Genomic DNA, 24399 nt, shown 5'->3' on the forward strand with positions numbered 1-24399 from the left:
CAAGGCTCAGTGCCGACACCTGACCAAGGCTTCATCTTGAAAGCAGGATCAGGCCACCTTAAACAGCCATTGCTTCCTGGGAACTGCAGCTTGTTCAGGGTGCTGAGTTATTAGAACACCCCTATTCCCCTCTCAGAGCTACAACTCCCAGAGTTTTATTTTATTATATTTATTTATTAAATTTGTATTCCACCCTTCATCTGAAGATCACAGGGCAGTACACAACCTAAACATGCAAAATGAGAAGACAAAATGCACACCAAAAACAACAACACACCAAAACAACAACAAATCCTGGGAAGAGGGACCATAGCTCTGTGAGGGGACTAAGGTGAATAGGGCTGTGTGTGAATCTGAACTTATTCTGTAGTTTATTACTATGGATCATGGCATAGGGAAGAAAAATGACATAACTCTAATATGACAGGAGACGCTCCATGAGGACCTCGGTACAGGTTTGATCTCAAAACATGTCCAGAAGGCATTCAGGAAACATCCTGAGCTCCTTCCACCTTGCGTAAAGGTCAACACATGTAAAATTAGTTGTCATTGCAGTCTCTTCACCACCTGAATGGGGGCTATCAAGATACTGGCTAACACAACTTGAAGTCAGAGAGCAGACAAAAGATAACCAGTTCAGACACAGCCCTCTAGGATGATTTTTATTTCAAACGCTAAATTTGGGAAGGTGAGTGAGGTGAAGCTGGGCAGGAACTCTAGGGGAAAGACAACAGGACTATTGGAAATTGTATAAATTGCTCATCTCAAGGCCCCCCCTCCACTGGGATGCCTTGACCAAGGTCAGCTGGCTCCCCCAGACCCACAGAGGACCTTCATTCAGTGATCCCAAGGAAGCACAGGGATCTTCTTCCTCCCCTCCCTTTCCATTTCTTAACTTAGGAGCAGTGTGGGTTCTGTTGCCAAAACTGTCACGCTCATGTTCCTATAGACTTTTGAAAAAATGGAATAATCTTCCACTCTTCAGATCAAGGTGTGGGTACATTGCAGGATTTCCTGGCTGCTTAAACTGAAATTTTGCTGTCTGCAGCAGTTTTATAGGCGTCTCCCCACTTACCTGCATTCAACTCGCCAGGAAATAGTGAAACCAATCAATTTAAACTGCAAAAATGGCGTGAAAAGAGCAGCAAAACAGCTAGCAATCCCAGGAGCCTTTGCAACTGCAATCCCTCTGCCCCAGAGCCATAGCTAGGAGATCTTGCGCCCCTGGCAGAACCGTACAGATTGTGCCCCCTAGCGACGGACAAATTAGCTCTTCTTTTCGCCTCTCCTCCAGCCCCCCCTTCACCCATTCAATTCCTCACGCACTTCACCTTGTAATGAATTTTTTCACAGAAAACCCAATATTTAATTTATTATTTCTTAATAAAAAGTTTCCGCAAAGAAAATGACATTTTGATGTGAGTTGAGAGGGTTTTTAAAATGTAATTCAGTTGTAAAACAATACAGATAGGTCTAAATGAAACATACAAACAATAACATCCAAACTGATTTGTTCCACAATGATAATTTTACATTATAATACCATATTAAAAAAAATCTGAGAGAGGAGATCCCAGCAAACTTTAGGGGTGCCAAAATTATCAATCTCTTTAAAAAAGATGACAGAACGGATTGCAGAAACTATTGAGGCATCTCTTTATTGGCTGCAGCCGGCAAAATTATTGCAAGGATCTTAGCAAACCGTCTCCTAACAAGGCGACCCACCCTGAATCCCAAAATGGTTTTAGATCTTCTAGGGGGACAGTGGACATGATTTTCACTGCTTGACAGCTTCAAGAAAAATGCAGAGAGCAAAACCAACCCTTCTATATGGCATTTATTGACTTAAGGCCTTCAACACTGTAAATCGTAATGCCCTGTGGACTGTCCTGAAAATTGGCTGCCCAGATAAATTTGCGAACATCATTCGGCTCCTCCATGATAATATGACAGCAACAATCGCAGATAACAATGGCTCCCAAAGTGAACCATTCACAGTGGGATCAGGTGTTAAACAGGGTTGTGTTATCGCCCCAACTCTATTCATTACAGTGGTATCTCTGGTTACAAACTTACTTCATTCCGGAGGTCCATTCTTAACCTGAAACCATTCTTAATCTGACGTACCACTTTAGCTAATGGGGCCTTCCGCTGCTGCCGCGCCACCACGGCACGATTTCTGTTCTCATCCTGAGGCAGAGTTCTTAACCTGAGGTGCTACTTCTGGGTTAGCGGAGTCTGTAACCTGAAGTGTTTGTAAACCGAGGTACCACTGTGTTTTCATTGCCATGATCCTACAATTTGTCGATGGGAGACTCCCCTCTGGAGTAGAAATCATATATCGAACAAATGGAAAACTCTTTAATCTGAGCAGGCTGAAAGCAAAGAGTAAGGTAACTTCAGTCATAGAGCTTCAGTCTGCTGATGACAACGCAGTGTGCACACACTTAGAGAATGACCTCCAAACTATCCTAAGTATCTTCGCAGAAGCTTACGAAAAGCTTGGCCTATCGCTCAACACCCAAAAAACCAAAGTGCTGCACCAACAAGCACAAAACAATCCCTCTGCAGCACCACAAATCCAACTCAATGGTGTGATGCTGCAAAATGTCAATCACTTCTCCTACCTGGGCAGATCTTTCCACAAGGGCTGACACTGATGCCGAAATCCAGCATCGCCTAAGCTCTGTGAGTGCAGAGTGTTTGAGGACTGGGACATTGGCAGGGAAACCAAAATGCTTGTTTACAAAGCTATTGTACTACCAACCTTACTGTATGCTTGTGAAACATGAACTACTTATAAACGCCATCTCCAACTCCTCAAAAGATTCCATCAACGGTGTCTCCGAAAATGTTTACAAATCACTTGGGAAGAGAGGCGAACTAATGCCAGTGTACTGGAAGAAGCAAAGCTCACCAGTGTCAAAGCAATTATTCTTCAACATCAGCTTCACTGGACTGGTCATGTTGTGCGGAAGCCTGATTATCGTCTTCCAAAGCAACTACCCTATACCAAACTTAAAAATGGAAAGCGTAATGCCGGTGGTCAACAAAAGAGGTTTAAAGACTGTCTCAAGGCAAATCTTAAAAAATGGAGTATAAACACTGACAATTGGGAAACACTGGCCTGCAAGCGCTCCAGTTGGAGAACAGCCTTGACCAAAGGTGTCATGGGCTTTGAAGACACTCGAACTCAGGACGCAAGGGAGAAACGTGCTAAGAGGAAGGCAGGCTTGGCAAACCTTCACCATGATGAACTCCTGCCAGGAAACCTCTGTCCCCACTGTGGAAGGACGTGTGGATCCACAGTCACTTACTGTGTTAAAACCGTGTTTATGGAAAACAATCTTACTCGGCTACGAGGGATTGTCAAAGAAGAAGAAAATATGATGTAAAATGGCCCGAGGGGGCCCAGTGCTCCCAGGCTGCAACTCTGCAGATGGTCACCTTAACCCAGCCAAGGCTTCAGGGAACTGAAAGAGACAACATGAAAGCCTTGCCCAGGTTTGCTCCTCCTTGGGGCTCGAATGAGGAGAGGGAGCAAGGACAAGAAAGGAAAGGAAAAAGGAAAAGAAAAGGAAAGGGAAAAAAGGAAAGATGAGACAGTTTCTCCAGCCAAGCCGGAAAAAGTGTCTTTCCTGTAAGAGCAGAGGCAGGCAATTAGAGAGGATCCTTAACTTCGCACACAAGAGAGAGAGAAAAAGAGTACAGGAGCAGAGCAGAAATAGGAGAAATACAGGGCAAACTGTCTTGTATTGAATCAACATAGGAGACAACTTTGAAATAAGGAACAATCCTATATTAAACAGGACAGGTGGTAACCCTTTACCCCACCCCTTTGATAATTCTCAATGGAAAGTTCAGTTCTCATTACAGTGGTACCTCGGGTTACAGACGCTTCAGGTTAGAGACTCCGCTAACCCAGAAATAGTACCTCGGGTTAAGAACTTTACCTCAGGATGAGAACAGAAATCGTGTGGCGGCGGCAGCAGGAGGCCCCATTAGCTAAAGTGGTGCTTCAGGTTAAGAGCAGTTTCAGGTTAAGAACGGACCTCCAGAACGAATTAAGTTCTTAACCCGAGGTACCACTGTACCGGTAATTGATGGAGAACAGTTTTTTAAAAAAACAAACAAACAAAATGTTGTTATTTGTAAAATTTATATCTTGAAGCAACTCTCTAAACTATGTGGACCCTCTTGCTTATTCCCAAGTGGTGGTAACCTGGCCTTCTGTCTCAAAAGTCCCACCCTGGTGGGAAAGATCCAGAGCAGCGGGCGGCGCTTGGCTCTTCCATGCGGATGAGAGGCAGTCCCTGGAGAAAGAGAGAGGCTCCGGGGTCTGCCGTTGCGGCTGGGCCTCTCCCCGCCCCAAAAGCCCTTCAGGATGGCATCAATCCGCACAGGCCACGCACCCCTTTCGCAGCCCTCCTACAAGGCAGAAGAGCACCTACGAAATTAAGGGAGAAACGGCAAGGCTGCTGCTCACTTGTTTTAAGTTCACATTAAATGCGAGGGGTGTGAGAATCCGGAGCCCGGAGAGGCGGCGTCCGTTTGCGCCTTCCTGACCCCGTTGTGCTTTTGCCAGTCCTCTGCTTCTCATGGGGCAATGGTGGGCTCAGCTCCTGGCGGCGGCTGCCAGCAGATGGGACTGGCAGGTGGTGGGCCCCTCCTGGTGCGCACCCGGGGAGGGGGGCAGCCGTGTGGATCCCACCTTCCTCTTCGGGGGAGGTAAGGGAGCACCCAGTGACTGCGCACAAACTCTGTGGGGGCTGCAACTGCCTCCCCCGCTCCACCCCACCCCAGGAGAGTCAGCGCTTTGGAGAGCTCAAGGCGAAGGCTCAGCCCATTCCCTCAAAGTCTGGGGTTATTAAGGGGTGTGGTTGGGGGGGCTGCCTCTCCCTATGATTTTGCGCGCCCCCTCGCCTGCACCTGCCCAGCCTCGCACTCACTCCCCGGTGTCACCAGGGCTCCAAATGCGCCTGAGAGCAGAGCAGGAAGGCGGGACGGGCACAACCAAGCATGATGGTGGGGAGGCGGAGCCGGCGCAGAGGCAGCCACCAGGTTTGGTTGTGGTGGCAGATGGGTTTGACTAGCGCTGGATGGAGCAGTGGTTGCCGGGCACGAGCCCTCCTCTCCTCCAGCACCAGCCAACCACCCCGGCACAGCCCCGAGGGTGAAAATGGTCCCGAGCAGCGCTGGGAGCATGCCGGAAGCCGCCCGGAGCCTCCTGCAGCGCTGGGGTGCCAGTTTCAGGAAAGGCACCGACTTTGATTTAGCGCCCCCCCGTCACCTGCGCCTCTGGCGGCCGCCCACTTCGCCACCCCCTCGCTACGGCCCTGCTCTGCACCAACCTTTGAGGCCTGTGGAAAGCTGGAGTCCGACAGATTTTTGGTGGAGTTTTGCTTTTTAGATGGTGCTCCCCACTATATGTGATTTCACATGTAAGCGCAGTACCTGGGAATGTAACCCCCGCAGAAGTGGGGAGACACCTATATCTATTTTGTCAATTTCATTTCATGTAAAAAACAACCTTCTTTTCCTTTTGTGTAATAATAACTTTTTGTGGGCATAAGGGTTAAGGGTAAAACACGTATTCATAAATGGAAAGCAGGCTATAGCTCCAGCAAAAGCATCCAAAACTCTTTGACAGTATGTGTATCTCACCACGAGTGGTGACACACATACATGTTCAGGCACACAGTAACACTAACAGCTCTCAGCACCCTGAGAAAACTACACCTTCCAGGATTCTCTGGGACACGCCATGGCTGCTTTAAAGTGGTATGAAGCTGCTGCAAATGTATAGGTGAAGATGGGAGTGAAGATGACCCTGACGAAAACCAGCGGACACTGAACAGAGCAGGTGCCTCTGCTGCTCATCTCCTGGCAAGTGCTGGGCCCCCTGAAAGATGATGCTGCTCCAATAATAATAATAATAATAATAATAATAATAAATTTACATGCCGCCCATCTGACTAGCTTGCCCCAGCCACTCCAGGCAAACAAAAATAGTAAAAACACAACAAAACATCACACACTAGAAACTTCCCTGAAGGAGGGCTGCCTTCAAATGTCTTTTAAAAATCACGTAGCTGTTTATCTGTTTGACATCTGCTGGGAGAGCATTCCACAGGGCGGGCGCCACTACCAACAAGGCCCTCTGCCTGGTTCCCTCTGTGCTTTGAGGAGGAGGTGTGCATCTCCTCTAACATTGCAGAGCGGCCAACTGGGAGAGATGAGGGTGGGGATAAGAGCAAGAACCATTCCACCAGCCAGATGCAAATCAACAGCTCCATTTTTCTTTCTATGACTGAATGCTTGGAACTTTTACTTCTCAGATGTGGGGTGGGGCACAGAGAAAGAGAGGGCCACCCACCCCACCTGCAGCCACGTTCTGTGCAACTGCAGCATTGCAACACCCTTCCGCCACCACTGCAGGATCAGGACCTCAAAAGAGAGGGACCAGAAATTGCACTGGCACCATTAATAACTTGCAAAGGTCTACCACAGTTCCCAGGAAGACGTGCAGTGAATGTGATCCACACGATGGTCACCTCCAGACTGGATTATTGTAACTCACTCTATGTGGTGCAGAATGCTGCGACGAGACTCCTTACGGGGTCCTCGCTGCGAGATCACATTCACCCGGTGCTATACCAGCTGCACTGGCTCCTGCTGGAGTACAGGATCAGGTTTAAGGTGCTGGTTTTAACCTTTAAAGCCCTATACCGCCTAGGACCTACAAGACCGCCTCTCCTGGTATGTCCCACGGAGGACCTTACGGTCTTCAAACAAAAACATCTTGGAATATTTAGGGGTCAACATGACTGCTAAGAATGTGAATTTATTTAAGGATAATTATGAAAAATGCTGGATTGAAGTGAAAAAGGACTTAGAAATATGGTCAAATTTGAAGTTATCACTGTTAGGCCGAATTGCTGTGATAAAAATGAACGTATTGCCAAGGATGCTGTTTTTGTTTCAAACATTGCAAATCTTGGACAAAATGGACTGTTTCAAGAAGTGGCAGAGAGACATCTCCAGATTCGTCTGGCAGGGCAAGAAGCCTCAAATAAAATTTAAGATATTAACTGATGCTAAAGAAAGAGGTGGATTTGCCCTCCAAGACCTTAAACTTTATTATGAATCAGCCGCTTTTTGTTGGCTGAGAGAGTGGCTGCTTCTTGAAAACACTGATGTGCTGGACTTAGAAGGTTTCAACAATGTATTTGGTTGGCATGCATATTTGTGGTATGACAAGGTTAAAGCACATAAAGCGTTTAAAAACCATATTGTCAGAAAAGCACTGTTTAATGTCTGGATAAGATATAAGGACTTGTTAGAAAATAAAACCCAAAGATGGTTGTCACCAATGGAAGCGAAGGCTCAGAAAAAACTCAATATGGAGGCCAAATGGCCGAAATATTGGGAAATTCTGGAACAAGAGGGAGACAGAATAAAACTGCAGAGCTTTGAAAAATTAAAAAACAGAGTGCGAGACTGGCTCCATTATTACCAAATAATGGAGGCATATAATTTGGACAAAAACTTGGCTTCCAGGTGGAAAAATCAAAATTGGAAACAGAATTGTTAGATCCCAAAATTAAGAATTTGTCAAGAATGTATAACTTGCTGTTGAAATGGAACACTCAGGATGAAACGGTGAAATCTGCTATGATTAAATGGGCACAAGATGGACACAACATCATGATGGCTGACTGGGAACAGTTATGGACCACAGGTATGAAGTTTACGGCATGTAATGCCTTAAGAGAGAATTTAATGAAAATGATTTACAGGTGGTACGTGACACCAGTCAAGCTTGCAAAAATTTACCATTTGCCTGACAATAAATGTTGGAAATGTAATGAGACTGAAGGTACATTCTTTCACCTTTGGTGGACATGCCCAAAGATTAAGGCATTCTGGGAGATGATTTATAATGAAATGAAAAAGGTATTTAAATATACCTTCCTGAAGAAACCAGAGGCCTTTCTCCTGGGCATGGTCGGCCAATTGGTGTCAAAGAAGGATAGAACTTTCTTTATGTACGCTACAACAGCAGCAAGAATACTCATCGCAAAGTATTGGAAGACACAAGATTTACCCACCCGGGAAGAATGGCAGATGAAGTTGATGGACTACATGGAACTGGCAGAAATGACTGGCAGAATCCGAGACCAGGGAGAAGAGTCGGTGGAAGAAGATTGGTAAAAATTTAAAGACTATTTACAGAAACATTGTAAAATTAATGAATGTTAGAAGGATGTTGGAATGAAGCTATATGGCTTTAGTAGGAATGTTATAAAGAATTAAGTAAGAATAGATTGTTTAATGGGCCAAAGGGGAAAAAATAAGGTTAGATTGGGTTAAGATAAATTATAGGACAAAAAATGAGAAAGATGGAAAGGATTTGCTGAAATAGCTAACTGAACTGGAATACAAAAAAGGGAGGTGCGAGGAGGTCATTGAAACAAGTAAACGAAAGACAAGATATGGAAATATTAGATGTGTTTTTAATTGTTTCTGTTCTTGCTTTTGTTTTGTTAAGATAAGTATTGTTTTTGTTTTTCTTTTATTGTATTGTATTGTTTTGTTTTGTTTAACTCTTTTTCTTCTTTTTGTAATCTTTAAACTCTTAATAAATATTACTTTAAAAAAAAAAAAACATCTTGGAGGTCCCGGGCCACAGAGAGGTTAGGCTGGCCTCAACCAGAGCCAGGGCTTTTTCAGCAGTGGCTCCGATCTGGTGGAACGCTCTTTCACAAGAGACTAGGGCCCTGCAGGACTTGACATCTTTCTGCAGGGCCTGCAAGACAGAGTTGTTCCACCAGGCCTTTGGCCAGGGCACAGCCTGACCCCCTCCTTTGGCAATCCTCACAGAACTCTAGCCCAATGGTTGCCATTAATCTGATTTGAATTAATTTTATAATGAAATGATTTTAGAATGTTGTATTTATTTTACTGTTGTTAGCTGCTCTGAGCCCGGCTTTGGCTGGGGAGGGCGGGATATAATTTTTTATGATGATGATGATGATGATGATGATGATGATGAGATTCCTTCATGCCAAGGAATAATGCATGCCTTATCATTCTGTTAGCCAGGGGAAGCCTCCTTCTCTCAATTACTGCCCCCCCCCCCAGCAACACACCATAGGCAGCACAGCCCCTTTCCTCCCCAGCTGCTGCTTTGGTCCCCGAGAAACATTTTCCCTTCCCTATCGCCTGGGAAAGCTGCTCTGTGCCCAGCCTGGCTCTGTGGGGGTTCTTGCAGAGCTGCTCCTGCACCCTGGATGGCTCTTGTGGAGGCCATGCCACTCTGCGTCCCAAATTCACATGTTGCTTCATTTCAAAAGGAAGAGTTATTACAAAACTGGAAACTTCTCTCCACACAATCAGAGGAACAGAGTTGCATTGCAGAAGCCTTGGGACAAGGATTACAGAAAAACAAAAACAGAAACCCTTCCACCTCTGATTAGGGGTCTCATGTGCCAAAGCCGCTCCACAGCAGACCAGCTGAGATGGAAGGCGTTGCTTGGAGAACGTCTCCCAGCAGGTCGGCTCCTTTTGGGAAGCCTGCTCCAAGCAAATGTTTCTGGTGACGGAGAGGCAAAGGGCCTGCGGGTTGTTCCCCCTGGCCTTGCATTGCAGGAATAAAAAGCTTGACTAGGAAAGCCAGACCCACTTTCTCCTGCATGCTCTCCAGCGTGGGCATTCTCTCCTCTGCCCTCTCTGCCAGCCGTGCCTATTTGCCTGGCACCCAGCCCCCTCACCACGGACACTGCGGTGCTGGCGGTTGCGGCCATGGCTTGCGAGGGAGCGCTAACTTGCGAGAGGTTAACCACTGCCAATAAACAGGCAGGCAGGCTCATTAGTCCCTTGCAGACAAGCAGGCCAATGCCATAGTCTCAGGGCGGGTTGCAGGCTTTGGCACCAGTCATATTGCAGGGCCCACGTGGAGAGCATTTTTGGGAGGAGAGTTTGAAGTCAGTTCCCGGCCCCCACCCCAAACAGAGCAGCTTGTCCAGAAGCCCCCTGGAGCTCCTAATATTCCTCCATGCCTGACACTATGGCAAGAGGGGAGCAAGAGACCCACAGCCATTGCTTCCCCAATGCTGGGTCTTTCCATTTATTTAGCTTGCAAAGGAGGAACCAGGAGGGAGGGGAGGGGTTTCATTTTCAACTTTACAGGTAGCTCGTGTTTAGTTTGGAATTGCACCTCAGCTCTGCTCTGGAATCCAAGAACACCGGCGATTCCCTCGGCCACTCTGGACACTTTGACTGAAAGCTCCCAAGTTGACCATGTGGAACCAGATGTTATGGTTCATTTCAGGGGTGGGGAACCTCTGGCCCAATGGCTAAATTTGGCCCACTAGGCCTCCCCACCAGATGTCAAAGAGAAAAACAACTATTGGACTTTTAGAAGACATCTGAAGGCAGCCCTGTTTAGGGAAGCTTTTAATGTATAATAGACTATTGTATTTTAATATTCTGTTGGAAGCCGCCCAGAGTGGCTGGGGAAACCCAGCCAGATGGGCGGGGTATAAATAATTTATTATTATTATTATTATTATTATTATTATTATTATTATTATTATACTACACATGAAGTCATACATGGCATGGTGGGCTGGAGGTGGGACTTTAAAGGAGCCGACTCCTGGCTGCTCCTTTGCTGGAGCAAGGCATGCTTCCCACTGTCTATCAACCGGCACCCCTTGCTCAAAGGGGGGGGACCACTTCTCCCTCCCAGAGCTGCTCTTTGAAGCTGCCCCTATTTCCACCCATTTTTTCCATTTCCACCTCCAACATCAGGGAAGAAAAGGAGACACATGGGAAGGCTTTGAAAGCCCTTTGTCTTCTATGTGTACAAAGGAGAAGCAGGGTGGATAACAAAGCCTCTTATCCCCCCCCCCCAATGCTGGATGTGGAAAGGAGAAATACATGGGGGGGCAGGGGAAACAAAGGGGGAGAAGTGCCCAGTATCTACACCCCTGTCCAGAGGCTTGCAAACCCTCTTAAAGAACCTAAGAGCCTGGCAGCTGGATCAGGCCCAAGGAAGCTCATCTGGTCCAGCATCCTCTTCTCACCCTGGCCAACAAGATGCTCCAATAAAAGGTCCACACACACACACACACACACACACACACACACACACCCCGCAATGCCCAGCGAGTATCAGAGACCTGCAGCCTCCTGAGAGTGGAGGTAGAACACAGCCATTGTGACTAGAAGTCATTGACCACCTTGCTATCATTTGCTTATTCATAACGCTTACAAATTCTCCTTGATCATGCTTTCCACTTATTTATTGCCCAGAAGTGTTGCTAGCCCAAGAACTCACATGCTTCCTCACTCCCCACCCGATTCCTTTTTAAACATTGGCCATATCGCTCACTTTCCAAGAAGCCCAACTTGAGTGAAAGTTGCAAATCTTGTTAGCCAAAATGAGCCAAAATCCCACCCCACCCCAGTGGGGGGAGGGGTCTCTGCTAATGCAGAGAAGCATCTCTTCACAGACAAGGTCAGGTATTTCTGACTCACAAAATCTGGGAAGAATTTCTTCAGCTAAGGATCCTCAAAGCCGTCTCCTCAATGGAGAGGTTTTGGCCAGCCTCCCAGTCCTTTAGCCAAAATCTCCAGGGAAAGGAAGGGCTGATATGGAGCAACCTGGTGTTGACAACTCCAGAGAGGCAGCCTCTGCTCCTTTTCCCCACAACACGAAGGCCTGGTGGCAGGGGTGGGTGTCTCTTTGAAGCAGCCGGCATCAGGCACTTTTTGTGGTGGCCATGGAAACGGGCTCAGTGGGTTCCCAGCCTGGGAACCAAGCAGCAGCAGCAGAACAGCAGCCTGTGCGCCACCATAGCTCAAAGCAACCTCCTCCCCCCCACCTCCGAAGGAAGGGGGCAGGATTAGCCTAGCAGAAACAAGTTGGCCTTCAGGCCTTCCTCATAAAGCTTCATCTTGGTTGCCCTCCTCTGCACCCATCCCAGAAATAAAAGCAAGGAGATGGATAGTGCCACTTCACAGTTGTCCTAACAGCTTCTTCTGACCTCACTAAGCCCTCTCTCACAAGCAGCCCCCGTCAACCACCTGCCTTTATCACAGGAATGCCCTCTTGGCCTCCTCATGCTGCTGAACTACAACTCCCAACAGCCCCCATGGCCCATGGTCAGGGCTGATGGGAGCACCAGCAGCACCTGGAGGGCCCCCACAGGTTCCTCAGTCCTGCCCTAGGGGAATCCTATTCCTCACCCTGGAAAGGAGCAGGGCCCTTAGCAGCTGGAAGTCAGGGTGCTCCCTGCATGCTCTCTTGGTGTCCTTACCCCCAACTAGGCCAGCCTCACGAGGAACGGTACTTTGCCCAAAAGGAACATCAGTCTGATGCAGCAAAGGTCTCCACCCAGTACTCTTCACTGCTGTGGGGGGTAAGTCCTCCACTTTAGAAGTCAGACAGTAAGGCAGCTTCTTCCATCAGTGGACACCAGTCTGCCAAAATGAACTGTGTGTGTATGTATGAACAGTGCGGGGGGGCGGTGAGGAATCACTGAACTAATGCAGGTATTCCCTGGGGGCCCTTGCTCCCTGGAGAGCTGCCACATTCTCCAGGGGAACAACAACCTGCTTGGAAGAACATCTGCCCCCACCTGGGTTAAGTGAAGATACCCAACAAGACCACAACTCAAGCCCTTCTGGCTCAGCTGCCCATTGCACAGTGCTCAGAAAAACCAGTATCAACTTCTCACACTTTTCCAGGTGGGTAGGAACCTCATAAGCATTCTTTTTTTAAAAAAAGAAAAAGGTATGCCTCAGCCCTGCCAATGGCCCTCTGGCAAGACTGCCACTCCCTGCCCCGCCCCATCCCAGGGCTGTTCTTTGCCTGGTGCTGCTCCCAAAGGCTGTCCTGGCCTCAGCCTCACTGACCACCACAGCTCTTGGTCTGCCAGCAGCCATTTGCAGCCACAGCTGAGGCTGGGGGGGGGGCAGCGATGGCTCCCTTGCAGTGATGCCTGTGGTTGTCTTCCCAAAAGGGGCCACCTTGGAATGCATCCAGCTTGACCTTTGCCACAAAACACAGAGTTGGAAATATGCCAGCTTCTAAGTTTGGCAAGAGCAACATCAGGAGATGGAAACGGAAAGCTGAACAGCCTCTCTGGCAAGGAAGAGTCATTCATGGACTAGGGTCATTCTCCAGTGGAGGGAGACTCTCAGGTGCCTCTGCCTGACCAAGGCAGAAGGAGCTCTACGCTGTCAATGGGGAGGGGAGCGGAGGGCCCAGGAGGGACATTATTAAGAGCAGCAGTGGGCTGGGGCACTTAGTGCCTTGCAACAGACCTGGCTTTAGACAGACACCCAGCATCTGGTGGGAGTGAGGGTTCACTCTGAGTCTGAAGGAAAGGATGTTCTTGGGAAGGAAGGGAAACAGATTACAATGTGGCAGCCCTAAACCATCCAGCATAAAAGCCCTGAATCTGCACCTTCTGGGTGAACATTCATTGCCCGTTTGGACTGTGCAGTGCACACCAAATCTCCTATTGTTTACTTGGCTTTGCAGCAACTGGTGCAGGATCAAGTCTCCGTGATGGAGATCCAGCAGCACACCAAGAGCCTGGAAGCACGTTTTGGAGAAGGGGCATCAAGGAGTAAACTTCTGGCAGCAACAACACTCACCCCTGCCAGGATCGTGTGTGTGCTCTACCAAGCTCACATCTACCTGGGAGTCAACCAGCACAATGAAGAGGCCCGCCAAACAAGTCTCCTGGCAGCATGGTGTGGCATGGGGCAAGGGCATGGCCCTCTGCAGCATCAGGGAGGGTCTTCTTACCTTGCCCAAGACTGTCAGGCAGGGCTTGGGTTCCACCTCCGGCTGCTCCAGCTTCACCACTCCAACCCAGCCATATTCGTACAAATCCTCTTCATCATTGCTATTGCAGAGTCCCAAGGGATGCATCTAGAAGAGGAGGAAGGGAAAGGACACCATGAAGCAGATGAACAGGTTCATCTCATTTGCTTTCCATTGTGAGGCCACCAACATCCGTTCCCCTGGTGCCCCACCTATCAACACATCCTCAGGTTCCCATAGACTGGTCCTAAAGATATTGCTGAGCACAACTCCAGGCAGGCCTCTCAACCTGCTCCTACCAATGCTGTGACCAAGAGAAAATCCAGAAGTCGTGTCTCCTGCTGGGACATATTTGCAAAGTCCCAATGCCCTTGAGACTGAAGGGAGATGAACAGCACTAATACTGAAAAATGCATAAGTCTTTGTGGGTGTCTGTACATGGGACTGTTCTAGGACAAAGCAGTTGAAGCAAAATGCTACAAAATGAAATGATGCCAAAGAAGATATCCCTTCAGAGGGAACATCCCCATTCCTCCCAGCAGGCAAATGGCCAAGGCAAAAGGGGAGATGTCTCAAAGTGGTTTGCTAACAGCCACAGAAAGAGCAACATCTCACTCATTTCTCTGAACCTGCTGAATCAAAGCTTGTGGCCATGAACTCTAGGCATTGGTTAGGTGCAGTGCAAGCAGAGTTTTCATTTAATTGGGTGCACTCTCATTCTTGTTTCATTCTTGGGATGGTCCCTAACCATCTCTCCTTTCCTACGGCTGCCTCTTTTTAAAGCAAAACCATATTGCTGTTTCTTCCCTTTAAGAAGAGACATCAAGCGCTTGCCTGACTTTGCTTGCCTCTTCCTCATGCTCTGAAGCAGCCTTGTTTGCGTTATCCAAAGGCAAGGTGTACAACTGCATTAAATGGTGCAGCAGACGGAGCCATCATTTTCCCCATCAGCATTCCCAAAGGATCTTCCTATACCCCTCACTGCCTGCTTGGAGTTCCTGGGTGGTGAAGGGGCACAGAAATGGCACATTCTTGTGTTTGCGGTCAGGTTCATTTCCTGCAAGAATCTGTTGCCTCCCCAAACACAGCTTTTACGTCATCTGCATTTCTTCGCAGACATTACACGGAAAGTAGCCTTCAACATGCTCTCCTGGCAACCTTATTTCCTCATGTGGGCAGAATTTTATGTTTTATCAGAGGACACTTGAGCACCTTAGAATAATTTTCAAGGATCCATTTGGATTAAGTCCAGGGGAGTGACCTGCTGGTCTGTTCCACTGCCAGCTATTCTAGGGCATTCAATACATCTAGAAATTTTACCTGCTTGTTGTGACCGGAACACGCATGTACTGGGCCTGTTGTTGTTCAATGTTTTATAAATGACTTGGACAAAGGAACTGAGGAGATACTTATCAACTCATCATTGAGGAAGCCAATGCCCCTGAAGTCAGAATCGGGATTCAATGTGACCTTAACAGATTGGAGAACTGGGCCCAAACTGACAAAATGCATTTCAATAGGGACATATGTAAGGTGCTGCACTTAGGTAGGAAGAACCAGATGCACAAATATAAGGTGGGGGACACCTGGCTTACTAGCAGTATATCTGAAAAGGATCTAGGAGTCTTGGTGAACCACAAGTGGAACATAAGTCAACAGTGTGGAGCAGCAAAAAATGTTAATGCTATTCTAAGCTGCATTAACAGAAGTATAGTGTCCCAATCAAGGGAATTTATAATCCCACTCTATTCTGCCTTGGTCAGACCACACCTGAAATCCTGTGTCCAGTTCCGAGCAGAATTGACCAGCTGGAACATGTGCAGAGCAAGGTAAACAAAATGATAAAGGGTCTGGAAACCAAGCCTTGTGAGGAACGGTTGAGGGAGTTGGGTATGTTTAGCATGGAAAAGAGGAGACTGAGGTGAGATGTGACAGCCATTTTCAGGTATCTATAAACAGAACAAGCTACATAGTTTCCTCCTGCTCCAGAGTCTAGGACCTATGGTTTCAAGTTACAAGAAAGGAGATTCTAACTAAACATCAGGAAGAACTTTCTCACAGTAAGGGTTGCTTGACAGTGGAACAGACTCCCTCAGAAGGTGGTAGACTATCACTCTGACTTATCTATAGATGGTACCTAACATCACGTAAGCTGGTGCTGGTACACCCAGGAACCTCATCCAAATGCTGGAGATGCTGCACCTACATAGGCACATACCTCCACTTCTGGTGGGAATGCCCCAAGGTTCAATCCTTTTGGATATCACTGCCGCAGGAAACTCCAAAATAACAAAACAGGTAATAGAAGCAACTCCAGAACTAGCCCTATTAAACATATTCCAGGTCAACAACACACATGCACATGACAAGGAACTCATGTCACTTGCTCTCAGCAGCTAGAAATATTGTAACTAGACACGGGAAGAACCTATTAGGAGTGAACATGGACCACTGGTACCAAAATATACATGAAACAGCCCAATTAGAAAAGTTAGCTGACAAACTTACAACTAGCACAGGAACAAGCAAAGGAGTTCCCCTTCATCACATGCACAGCACAACAAGACAACGAACTATCCCCCACAACAGCACACAAATCAATGTGGTTAACCTGACCCCACAACCTACTGCCCCTCCCCCTGATAAGCCACACTGCAATCAACTGAACGCAACTAACCAAGCTCTGGACCCCTCTCTCTCACACACAATGCAAATAAAAACAAATAACTATATATGGTAAATATAGGGCATACCCACGAGATGGTGACACATAAACCCTGCACAAACACTATGCAACTGAATGAAAAAAATCATTACTCCTCCCCAACCCTCTCCCTCCTCCCTTTTCTCCCCCCCCCCCCATCTAGGACAATAGTGTCTCATGCTGAATATAAACAAACTGTGAAAAAGAATATGAACCAAAAGTCTGCCATGTACTATCTAGTTGATTGCAGGGGGTTGGACTAGATGACCCTGAGGGCCTGTTCCAACTTCACAATTCTATGATTCTATGGGACCTGCCTAGGAGGGGATAAATGGAGTCATCCACTACCATGTAGCACTTCTGTCTTTGGGTGCCTCCTTGTTTTTAGGCTCCAAAACCCATCCTCTCCTGAGCATTTGGGTCAGGGGCATGATAGCGCATTGCCAGTACTAAATTACTCTTGGGAATTAGTGGGGGTGTCTGACCCTTTGGGAATTTCTAGCTTGTTGGACTCAACGCCTTTGCTGACGTAGAGAGTGAGGCATTCGCGTAGGAACACTTACAGTACAGTGTCTCTCGTCAACTGTATTTGGAACAGACATCTTTAACCTCCTGTGCTTCAGCCTCCTCCAGCCCCCCACCACACACATGGATGTTCCTGCTTCAGCTTCCCCCAAGCCATCAATTTATAGGCTGCTCTGTTGCCATCTCAGCAGCTAAACTAGGAGAGAGTTCCTCTTCCTTCTTCAGTCCATCTCCAAGAAGCAGAGCAAAGCCAAATTGGGGGTGAAGGATCAGCCAGCCGTTTAAACCACCAAGCTTTTGCCTTTAAATAAAATCATTGAAATAAATGAGTGGGGGTGGGCAGAGATCTTCCCAGATGTCTGAAACAGCCTGGCTCAAAGGGGGCTGCTGCTGCCTTTATCCAAGGTCACAGTATCTGCACACACTCCCAAGGGTTTAAAATAACTTCTAAAAGGACCGCACAACTTAAGTGGGGCTACTGTTACAGAGCAGGCCCAACGTGACTGGGAGGAAGAGGGCAGAACAGCCCCCCCCCCCCCAAGAAAAAGCGGCTTAGTGATTCAGAGGGGAGAAACTTCCTCTCTTTTGTCCTTCTAGCAAATAAAGCTCCCAATCTTAAAAAGGCAGAATAACCAACTTCACCATTTAAATCCCAAACCAAGTCCTCTCTAAATCACAGGCTCCCTTTCCTCTTAGGGGAAGTGACCCCACTTGCACAGGGAAGCCAGGACACAAAAGGAGACTTTCTGGAAGGCATCCAACAAGGTTTTGCTCAGAGTGGCCTCATTCATTACTCATCCATAGACCTACTCTGAGTAGAAGTGCGTTGGCTGCCGCCTTCATACGGAGACTCCACCCTGGGGCTCAGGCTTCCTATGAAGGCAGGGGTTGGGTCCTGGCACTCCGGGAGGCAAGGCTGGGGGCAGTGGAGGCAGGTTCTTCCTGTGCTCTGCTTCTGGGACTCTGATCCTCAAGCTCCCTATTTGTAACCTCTGTGACTTCAGAGTCTCCATGCAAGACACAATCTGAGATATCGGGGAGGGGACAGAAAGCAGACACTGGAAGAGTGAGGAAGATCATGAAACTGCTTCTGGAAGGGAGAGAAACAGCCTCTGTTCTGCTCCTTCCATCTCAAATGTGAGAAAAAGACTGTTGTTCTTCAGCAGCAACAACAGAAAGGCCAGAACTCATAAATCTGTTGGTCACTGTGAGAACAGGACACTGGACTACGTGGGCCTTTGGCCTGATCCAAAAGGGCTTTCAGAACTTGGCATACCTAAGATACAATACTATCCCTTCTAGCACAGTCAACAGTTCTATCAATTGCTTTATCCTTCATGGATCTGTTGCATACTTTTGAAAAATCACTGCTGGCTCAGGTTGAAAGTGTCACACCCCAGAATGCCACAGGGAAGCCCAAAGCAATGTGGTCCCTGAACTAGCATGACTAGCAGCCATGGAGAGCCTTATTCTCCTCCATGAATTGCTTCAATCCTCTTCTAGAGCTACCCAAGGGGTGGGGGAGCAAATCCCATAGTTTAAGCATGTGCTGTGATAAGTAGCATGTACTTTCGTCTGCCCCAAACGTCCCAACATTTGGTTTCACCGGATGGCCTCAATGGGTTTTACCCACATGACAGAGACAGAACAACTTCTCTCTTTTCACTTTTCTCCACACCATCCATAATTCCATAAGCCTCTCATCAGTTCTCCCACTTCCTCAATTCCTTCCCCTCACCCCCAATTAATTAGTCTCAAACTGTGTAGTCTTTCCTTACAGGCGAGTCTGCTCCAACCTCCCCATCACCTTGGTTGTCCCTTACTGCACCTTTTCCAGCTTTACAAGTTGTGGCAGTTGTAAGAGCATACAGGTGTGGCCACACTATCAATTTGTATAAAGGCACTATGATGTTGGCATTTTAATTTCTGATCCTTTCTTACTGATTCCTAACATGGAAGTCACCCTTTTCATGGCTGCCGCACACTAGGACCAATTCTTTCACAGAGTTTTCTGCCACAGCCCCACTATCGCTTCCCTGATTAGTTCACCGTGAGTTTAGTTCCCACCTGTGTGAAGTTAGAATTTTTTGCCCCAACATGCATCAGTCTCACTTCAATAGACCAAAATACATTTTCCACTGTAATGATCATTCAACAAGTTTGGACTCTTTTGGAGCTCATTCCCAATCACTTTGAGCATCTGCCAGCCTGAATAATTTGTTGTCATCTGAAAACCTGGCTGCCTCACTGCCCACCTCTGCCTCGAGAACATTTCTGAACAAGCTAAAGAAAAGCCTCTCTCCCAATGTAATATCCTTGGGAATCCTCATTTCTTATACGCTTCAACCATGAGACCGCCCAGTTAGTCCTACTCTCTTCTTCCTCAGTCTATGTATGTTCAGAGGCAAGATGTTGAGTTAAGCAGACACACTGTGACCTGACCCAGCTGGGCTCATCTTATGTCTGGTCCAGACACAGAACTCTTACACCAGTCTTTTCTTCTTGTTGATTTGGACCAATCCTCTTTGTGCTGTGGGCTTAGGGGGCTTTATGCCTAGAGGCTACAAATTCTTCATAAGAATTTTACTGCACAATACTGATTAATTGCCCTGATGAGATTACAAACAAGTGAGATAATCCTGGCAATATGCACTCAAGGCCAGGATATGCTTCTGCGAATGACCCCAATTTGTTTTAGAAGCATAGTATTGGCTCAGCAACACTCCACTGTGGGCATGAAGACCTCATAGGATGAGGAAAAGTCAGGCTGACTTTTGAATATACTACTGATGTAGCCTGCCCAAGTTATGAAGCCTCCTCCTTTCTCTAATTTACAAAGCAAAGTTGGGAGTCTGCCCTGCACAGGCTCCCATTTGCCCAGGAAAAGGCTCAGGCCGTGACTCTCCTCCTTCCTGTCTCTCTGCCAGTGTGACATGTAACTCAGGAAAAAACACCCCTTCATTCTAGCCATCAAATGCGAGTGAGAAGATTTCATAGTTCCATTAACCTTTATACAATTTCTGGTCATGACTGAACAGTAACCTTGGTAGAGTAATAATAATAATAATAATAATAATAATAATAATAATAATAAATTTTATTTATATCCCGCCCTCCCCAGCCAAAGCCGGGCTCAGGGCGGCTAACAACAATCAAATAATCAAACAATCAAATAAACCAACATTCTAAAAATATTTCATTATAAAAATTAATTAAAATCAAGTTGATGGCAACCATTAAACAAAACTCTGTGCAGGTTGCCAGAGGAGGGAGTCAGGCTGCGCCCTGACCAAAGGCCTGGTGGAACAACTCTGTCTTGCAGGCCCTGCGGAAAGATGTCAAGTCCCACGGGGCCCTAGTCTCTTGTGACAGAGCGTTCCACCAGATCGGAGCCACAGCCGAAAAAGCCCTGGCTCTAGTTGAGGCCAGCCTAACCTCTCTGTGGCCTGGGACCTTCAGGATGTTTTTATTTGCAGACCGTAGGTTCCTCTGTGGGGCATACCAGGAGAGGCGGTCCCGTAGGTACGAGGGTCCTAGGCCGTATAGGGCTTTAAAGGTTAAAACCAGCACCTTAAACCTGATCCTGTACTCCACCGGGAGCCAGTGCAGCTGGTATAGTACCGGATGAATGTGGTCTCGCAGCGAAGACCCCATAAGGAGTCTCGCCGCGGCATTCTGCACCCGCTGGAGTTTCTGGGTCAGTCTCAAGGGCAGCCCCACGTAGAGCGAGTTACAATAGTCCAGTCTGGAGGTGACCGTCGCGTGGATCACAGTGGCTAGGTCAGGGCGAGAGAGATAAGGGGCCAACTGCTTAGCTTGGCGGAGATGAAAAAATGCCGCCTTTGTTATAGCTGTAATCTGTGCCTCCATAGAGAGGGAGGTATCGAAGATTACACCCAAACTCTTAACGGACGGTGCTGGCACTAATTGCGCCCCCGCAAGAGATGGGAGTTGCCCCCTCAATCCCATATCGTCCCGTCCCAGCCAGAGGACCTCTGTCTTTGAAGGATTTAACTTCAACCGGCTCCCACGTAACCATCCAGCTACAGCTTCCAGACATCTGGTCAGTGTGTCTGGGGCCGAGTCAGAATGGCCATCCATCAACAGATAGAGTTGGGTGTCATCGGCATACTGATGGCAACCCAGCCCAAAACTCCGAACAAGCTGGGCGAGGGGGCGCATAAAGATGTTAAAAAGCATCGGGGAGAGAATCGCACCCTGAGGCACTCCACACACCAAGGAGTGGCACGATGACAATTCCCCCCCAAGCGCCACCCTCTGTCCCCGACCAGAGAGAAATGAGCGCAGCCATTGGAGGACTGTGCCCTGGATCCCCACGTCGGCAAGGCGGTGGTCTAGGAGTTCGTGATCGACCATGTCGAAGGCTGCTGACAGGTCTAGAAGAATCAGCAGCCCTGACCCGCCTCGATCCAGCTGCCTGCGGAGATCATCTGTTAGGGCGACCAGAGCCGTCTCGGTCCCATGACCAGCGCGGAAGCCGGACTGGAATGGATCGAGAGCCGAGTACCATATTCATCTTATCTTAGTATGGGACCTATAAATGCTAAAACCTCAAATTCCCAAGTTTTCCATGCCTGAGGCAGTGGGGATTACTCACAGATAGGTCCAGGCCACACTCTCACCCAGCTTGAACAGAACCCAGAATAAGTCAGCCTGGAAGTCTGCCAGGGAGTGATCTTCCAAAGGCCAAAGAAACACCATGGGATTATGGGTTCTTCCACTCCCTCCCAACTTATAATGCATCCATTAGACAGGATAACCATAAGCATTTGGTCTCCTGCAACTGTGCTTCTTCTAAGAGAGTAGAATAAGTTCCCCCCACCCCACCCACAACACATCAAAAGACCTGGCCACGGCACTGTTGTGTCTTCTTCCAATGCTGGCCAAAGGCTTATGGCACATGGCCCCCAAGGAGAGAAAAGAAAAGACAGTGAGGTGCAAAATGTTATGTCCAGACTATTCTGGCAGAAGAGATTTGCCAGTAACTCCAAGAGCCAAAAGTTCTTGGCACTATCTGAAAGGAAAATAGCCTGAAATACACAGATGCTGTAGTTAAAGCTTCAGGAGGGATGCAAGGCTTCTCCCTCCACCTCCTCCCAATCACACACACCTGCAGCATGGGAACCACGTACCTGGGGTGCAATCCCATGCCACTTGGCAGCGTGGAAGTGAGAGTGTGACTGCCAATGGGCATCGTCACCACACTTGGGTCTATCCAAAAAATCAACATCCTCCCTCTATTTGGAGTGGCTTCCACACCACTGAGTGCAGGTCCGGCTTGGCCCCTTCTGGTGGTCGACAAGGAAAGTACACTGCCACCAACAACTTAAGATGCAGACAACGTGGGGACACAAGTGTGGTAAGCTCACAACTGGCCTGTGACAGCAATCTCGAATTTACACACATGGCAGAAAGCATTGCCACCCCCTCCACTCTCACATCAGTCTTCTCCAGAAGGATTAATGGGCCTTACAAAAACTGCCCCAAGGTGAAAGACCCCCAACCACCACATAGACAAGGTGACAGCTTGAAAAGACACCCCACTCCTTTGCAAGCACAGAGCGGCTTCTCTCTCACCCTGGAAACTTTCTAGGCGCCAAAGCAATTGGCCCTGTGCTAAGCCACCAAAATATTGCTCACACTGCAAGACTGCTTTAAGGAAAACTGAAAAAGTCTGAACACCCTAAAGCATTTAAGGACAGTGGCCCTCCTGGCCTGCATGCTTCTGCTACTTGAGGCTGCAGAGGTGGTGATGGAAGGGGCATGATCCCAGTACCACTGGGCTCCCCCAGCTTCACTCACAAATACTCCCAGGGTGCCTTTGCCTGGTCCTCCTTGTGTCAGACACAGCCAGCAAATCCACCTGCAGAGCCCCACGTCTTCACCTCTCCTCTGCAACCTATTGCTCACTAGAAACTTACTTACTAGAAACTGGGATAGAAAAGCTAGGAGCCCAGTGTATCCTGGGACCTGGGTTGTGGGCGCCAAAACGGAATGTTGTCTAGTCACCACTGGGGGGGGGGGGCGAGGTATCAGCAACACTTTATTATTTTGAGAAGAATGAACTAATACACAACTCACATACGTGACACGTTGTTAATATCATATTTTTAGCAGAAATTGTTAATGCATGTTTAATTTGGTGTTTACAATAAAAAGATTGGTACCGTACTTCAGTTTTCAAAACACTCTACTCTTTATTGTTAAACTCCTTAACATATTCTCTATCCTTAACATATACTTTCGAGACTTCAAAGCACATACATTTCAGTAATCCTTGAATGTCAGCCAGGTGCAAAAAATGGCACCCAGACTTTTTGAGATTCTCGCAAATGGAGAATCTTTAGGCGCAAAATGAGCCTGGAGCCCTGCTAATTTCGAACCCTGCATCTTATGTGAGGATCAATCCTTCTCATTGCTCATAGGGGCTCCACACCAAAACCCCTTTTCTGTAGCAGCGCTCCAATCTGTCAAAGAGTCTGGCTAGCATCAATATTTTCTCAGTGCCAGGCAAAGACTTTCCACTTCTCCCAGTCATCTGACTGTCAATATCTAGTCTGCTCTGGTGGATTTCTAGTTGATTTATCTGCTTTTGGGGGTAGTTGGGGTTTTGCCTTGCTGTTCTTAGAATCAGGATATGATGGTGTTCACTGTTCTAATCTTTTGTGTGCTTCATATTGAATGGATTATTTGTTAGTAGTAAGCAACTGACAAACAAATAAAGGATAAAATAATAATTAGTCAGCAGCATGGGGTCATGTTATATAGCACTAGCTATAGCACTGCAGAGATCTAAGTTCAAGCCCTCATTCAGCTATGAAGTTCACTGGATGACTTCAAGCTAGTCACTTTTTCTCAGTCCAGCCTACCTCACAGGGCTGTCATGAGGATAAAATAGGGACAGGAAGAATACTGTAAGGAAAAGCAGGCCTTAAAATGCAACAAATAAAATGGGGGGACGGGCTGCCTCAGGCCAGGCCATTGGCCCATCTGTCCCAGGACTGCCTCCACTGACCGGCACAAGCAGCTCTCCAGGATCAGGTACCGGGGATGGGAAGAAAAGTCTCCCTCCCAGCCCTGGAGAGGCCTGGGGTTAAAGCGGGATCCTTCTGCACACAAAGCCTGGGCTCTGCCATTCAGCTGACATAAAAATAAAGACAGTGCATTAAGAAAAACTAAAGTCATCCATTCAAATGCTTTGAGGATTCTGGTTTTGGTGGGCTTTAACGTAAACACTTGTTGGGAGTGACTCTGGAGTTCAGAGGTTCCATAACCACAGATGGGCCTGTTGTCAAATTACCATATT

The 24399-nt window shown here is 47.6% G+C and overlaps 2 protein-coding genes across 3 annotated transcripts in view; both read right to left on the reverse strand.

Moving 5' to 3' along the window:
* RSRC2 (arginine and serine rich coiled-coil 2) overlaps window positions 1–24399 on the reverse strand; it is a 220960-nt gene that overhangs the window by 116836 nt on the left and 79725 nt on the right. The gene's annotated exons all lie outside the window — the stretch shown is intronic.
* The window catches only part of ZNRF3 (zinc and ring finger 3), a 72457-nt gene that overhangs the window by 13812 nt on the left and 34246 nt on the right, over window positions 1–24399 (reverse strand). For both annotated transcript variants that reach the window (XM_083589946.1, XM_083589947.1), the window contains exon 2: window positions 13826–13951. In XM_083589946.1, coding sequence (XP_083446072.1) covers window positions 13826–13951 — 126 coding nt within the window. The remainder of the gene's footprint in view (window positions 1–13825; window positions 13952–24399) is intronic.

This window comes from Podarcis filfolensis, assembly GCF_964270895.1.
Source record: "Podarcis filfolensis genome assembly, chromosome: 16".
NCBI classification, from domain to species: Eukaryota; Metazoa; Chordata; class Lepidosauria; order Squamata; family Lacertidae; genus Podarcis; species Podarcis filfolensis.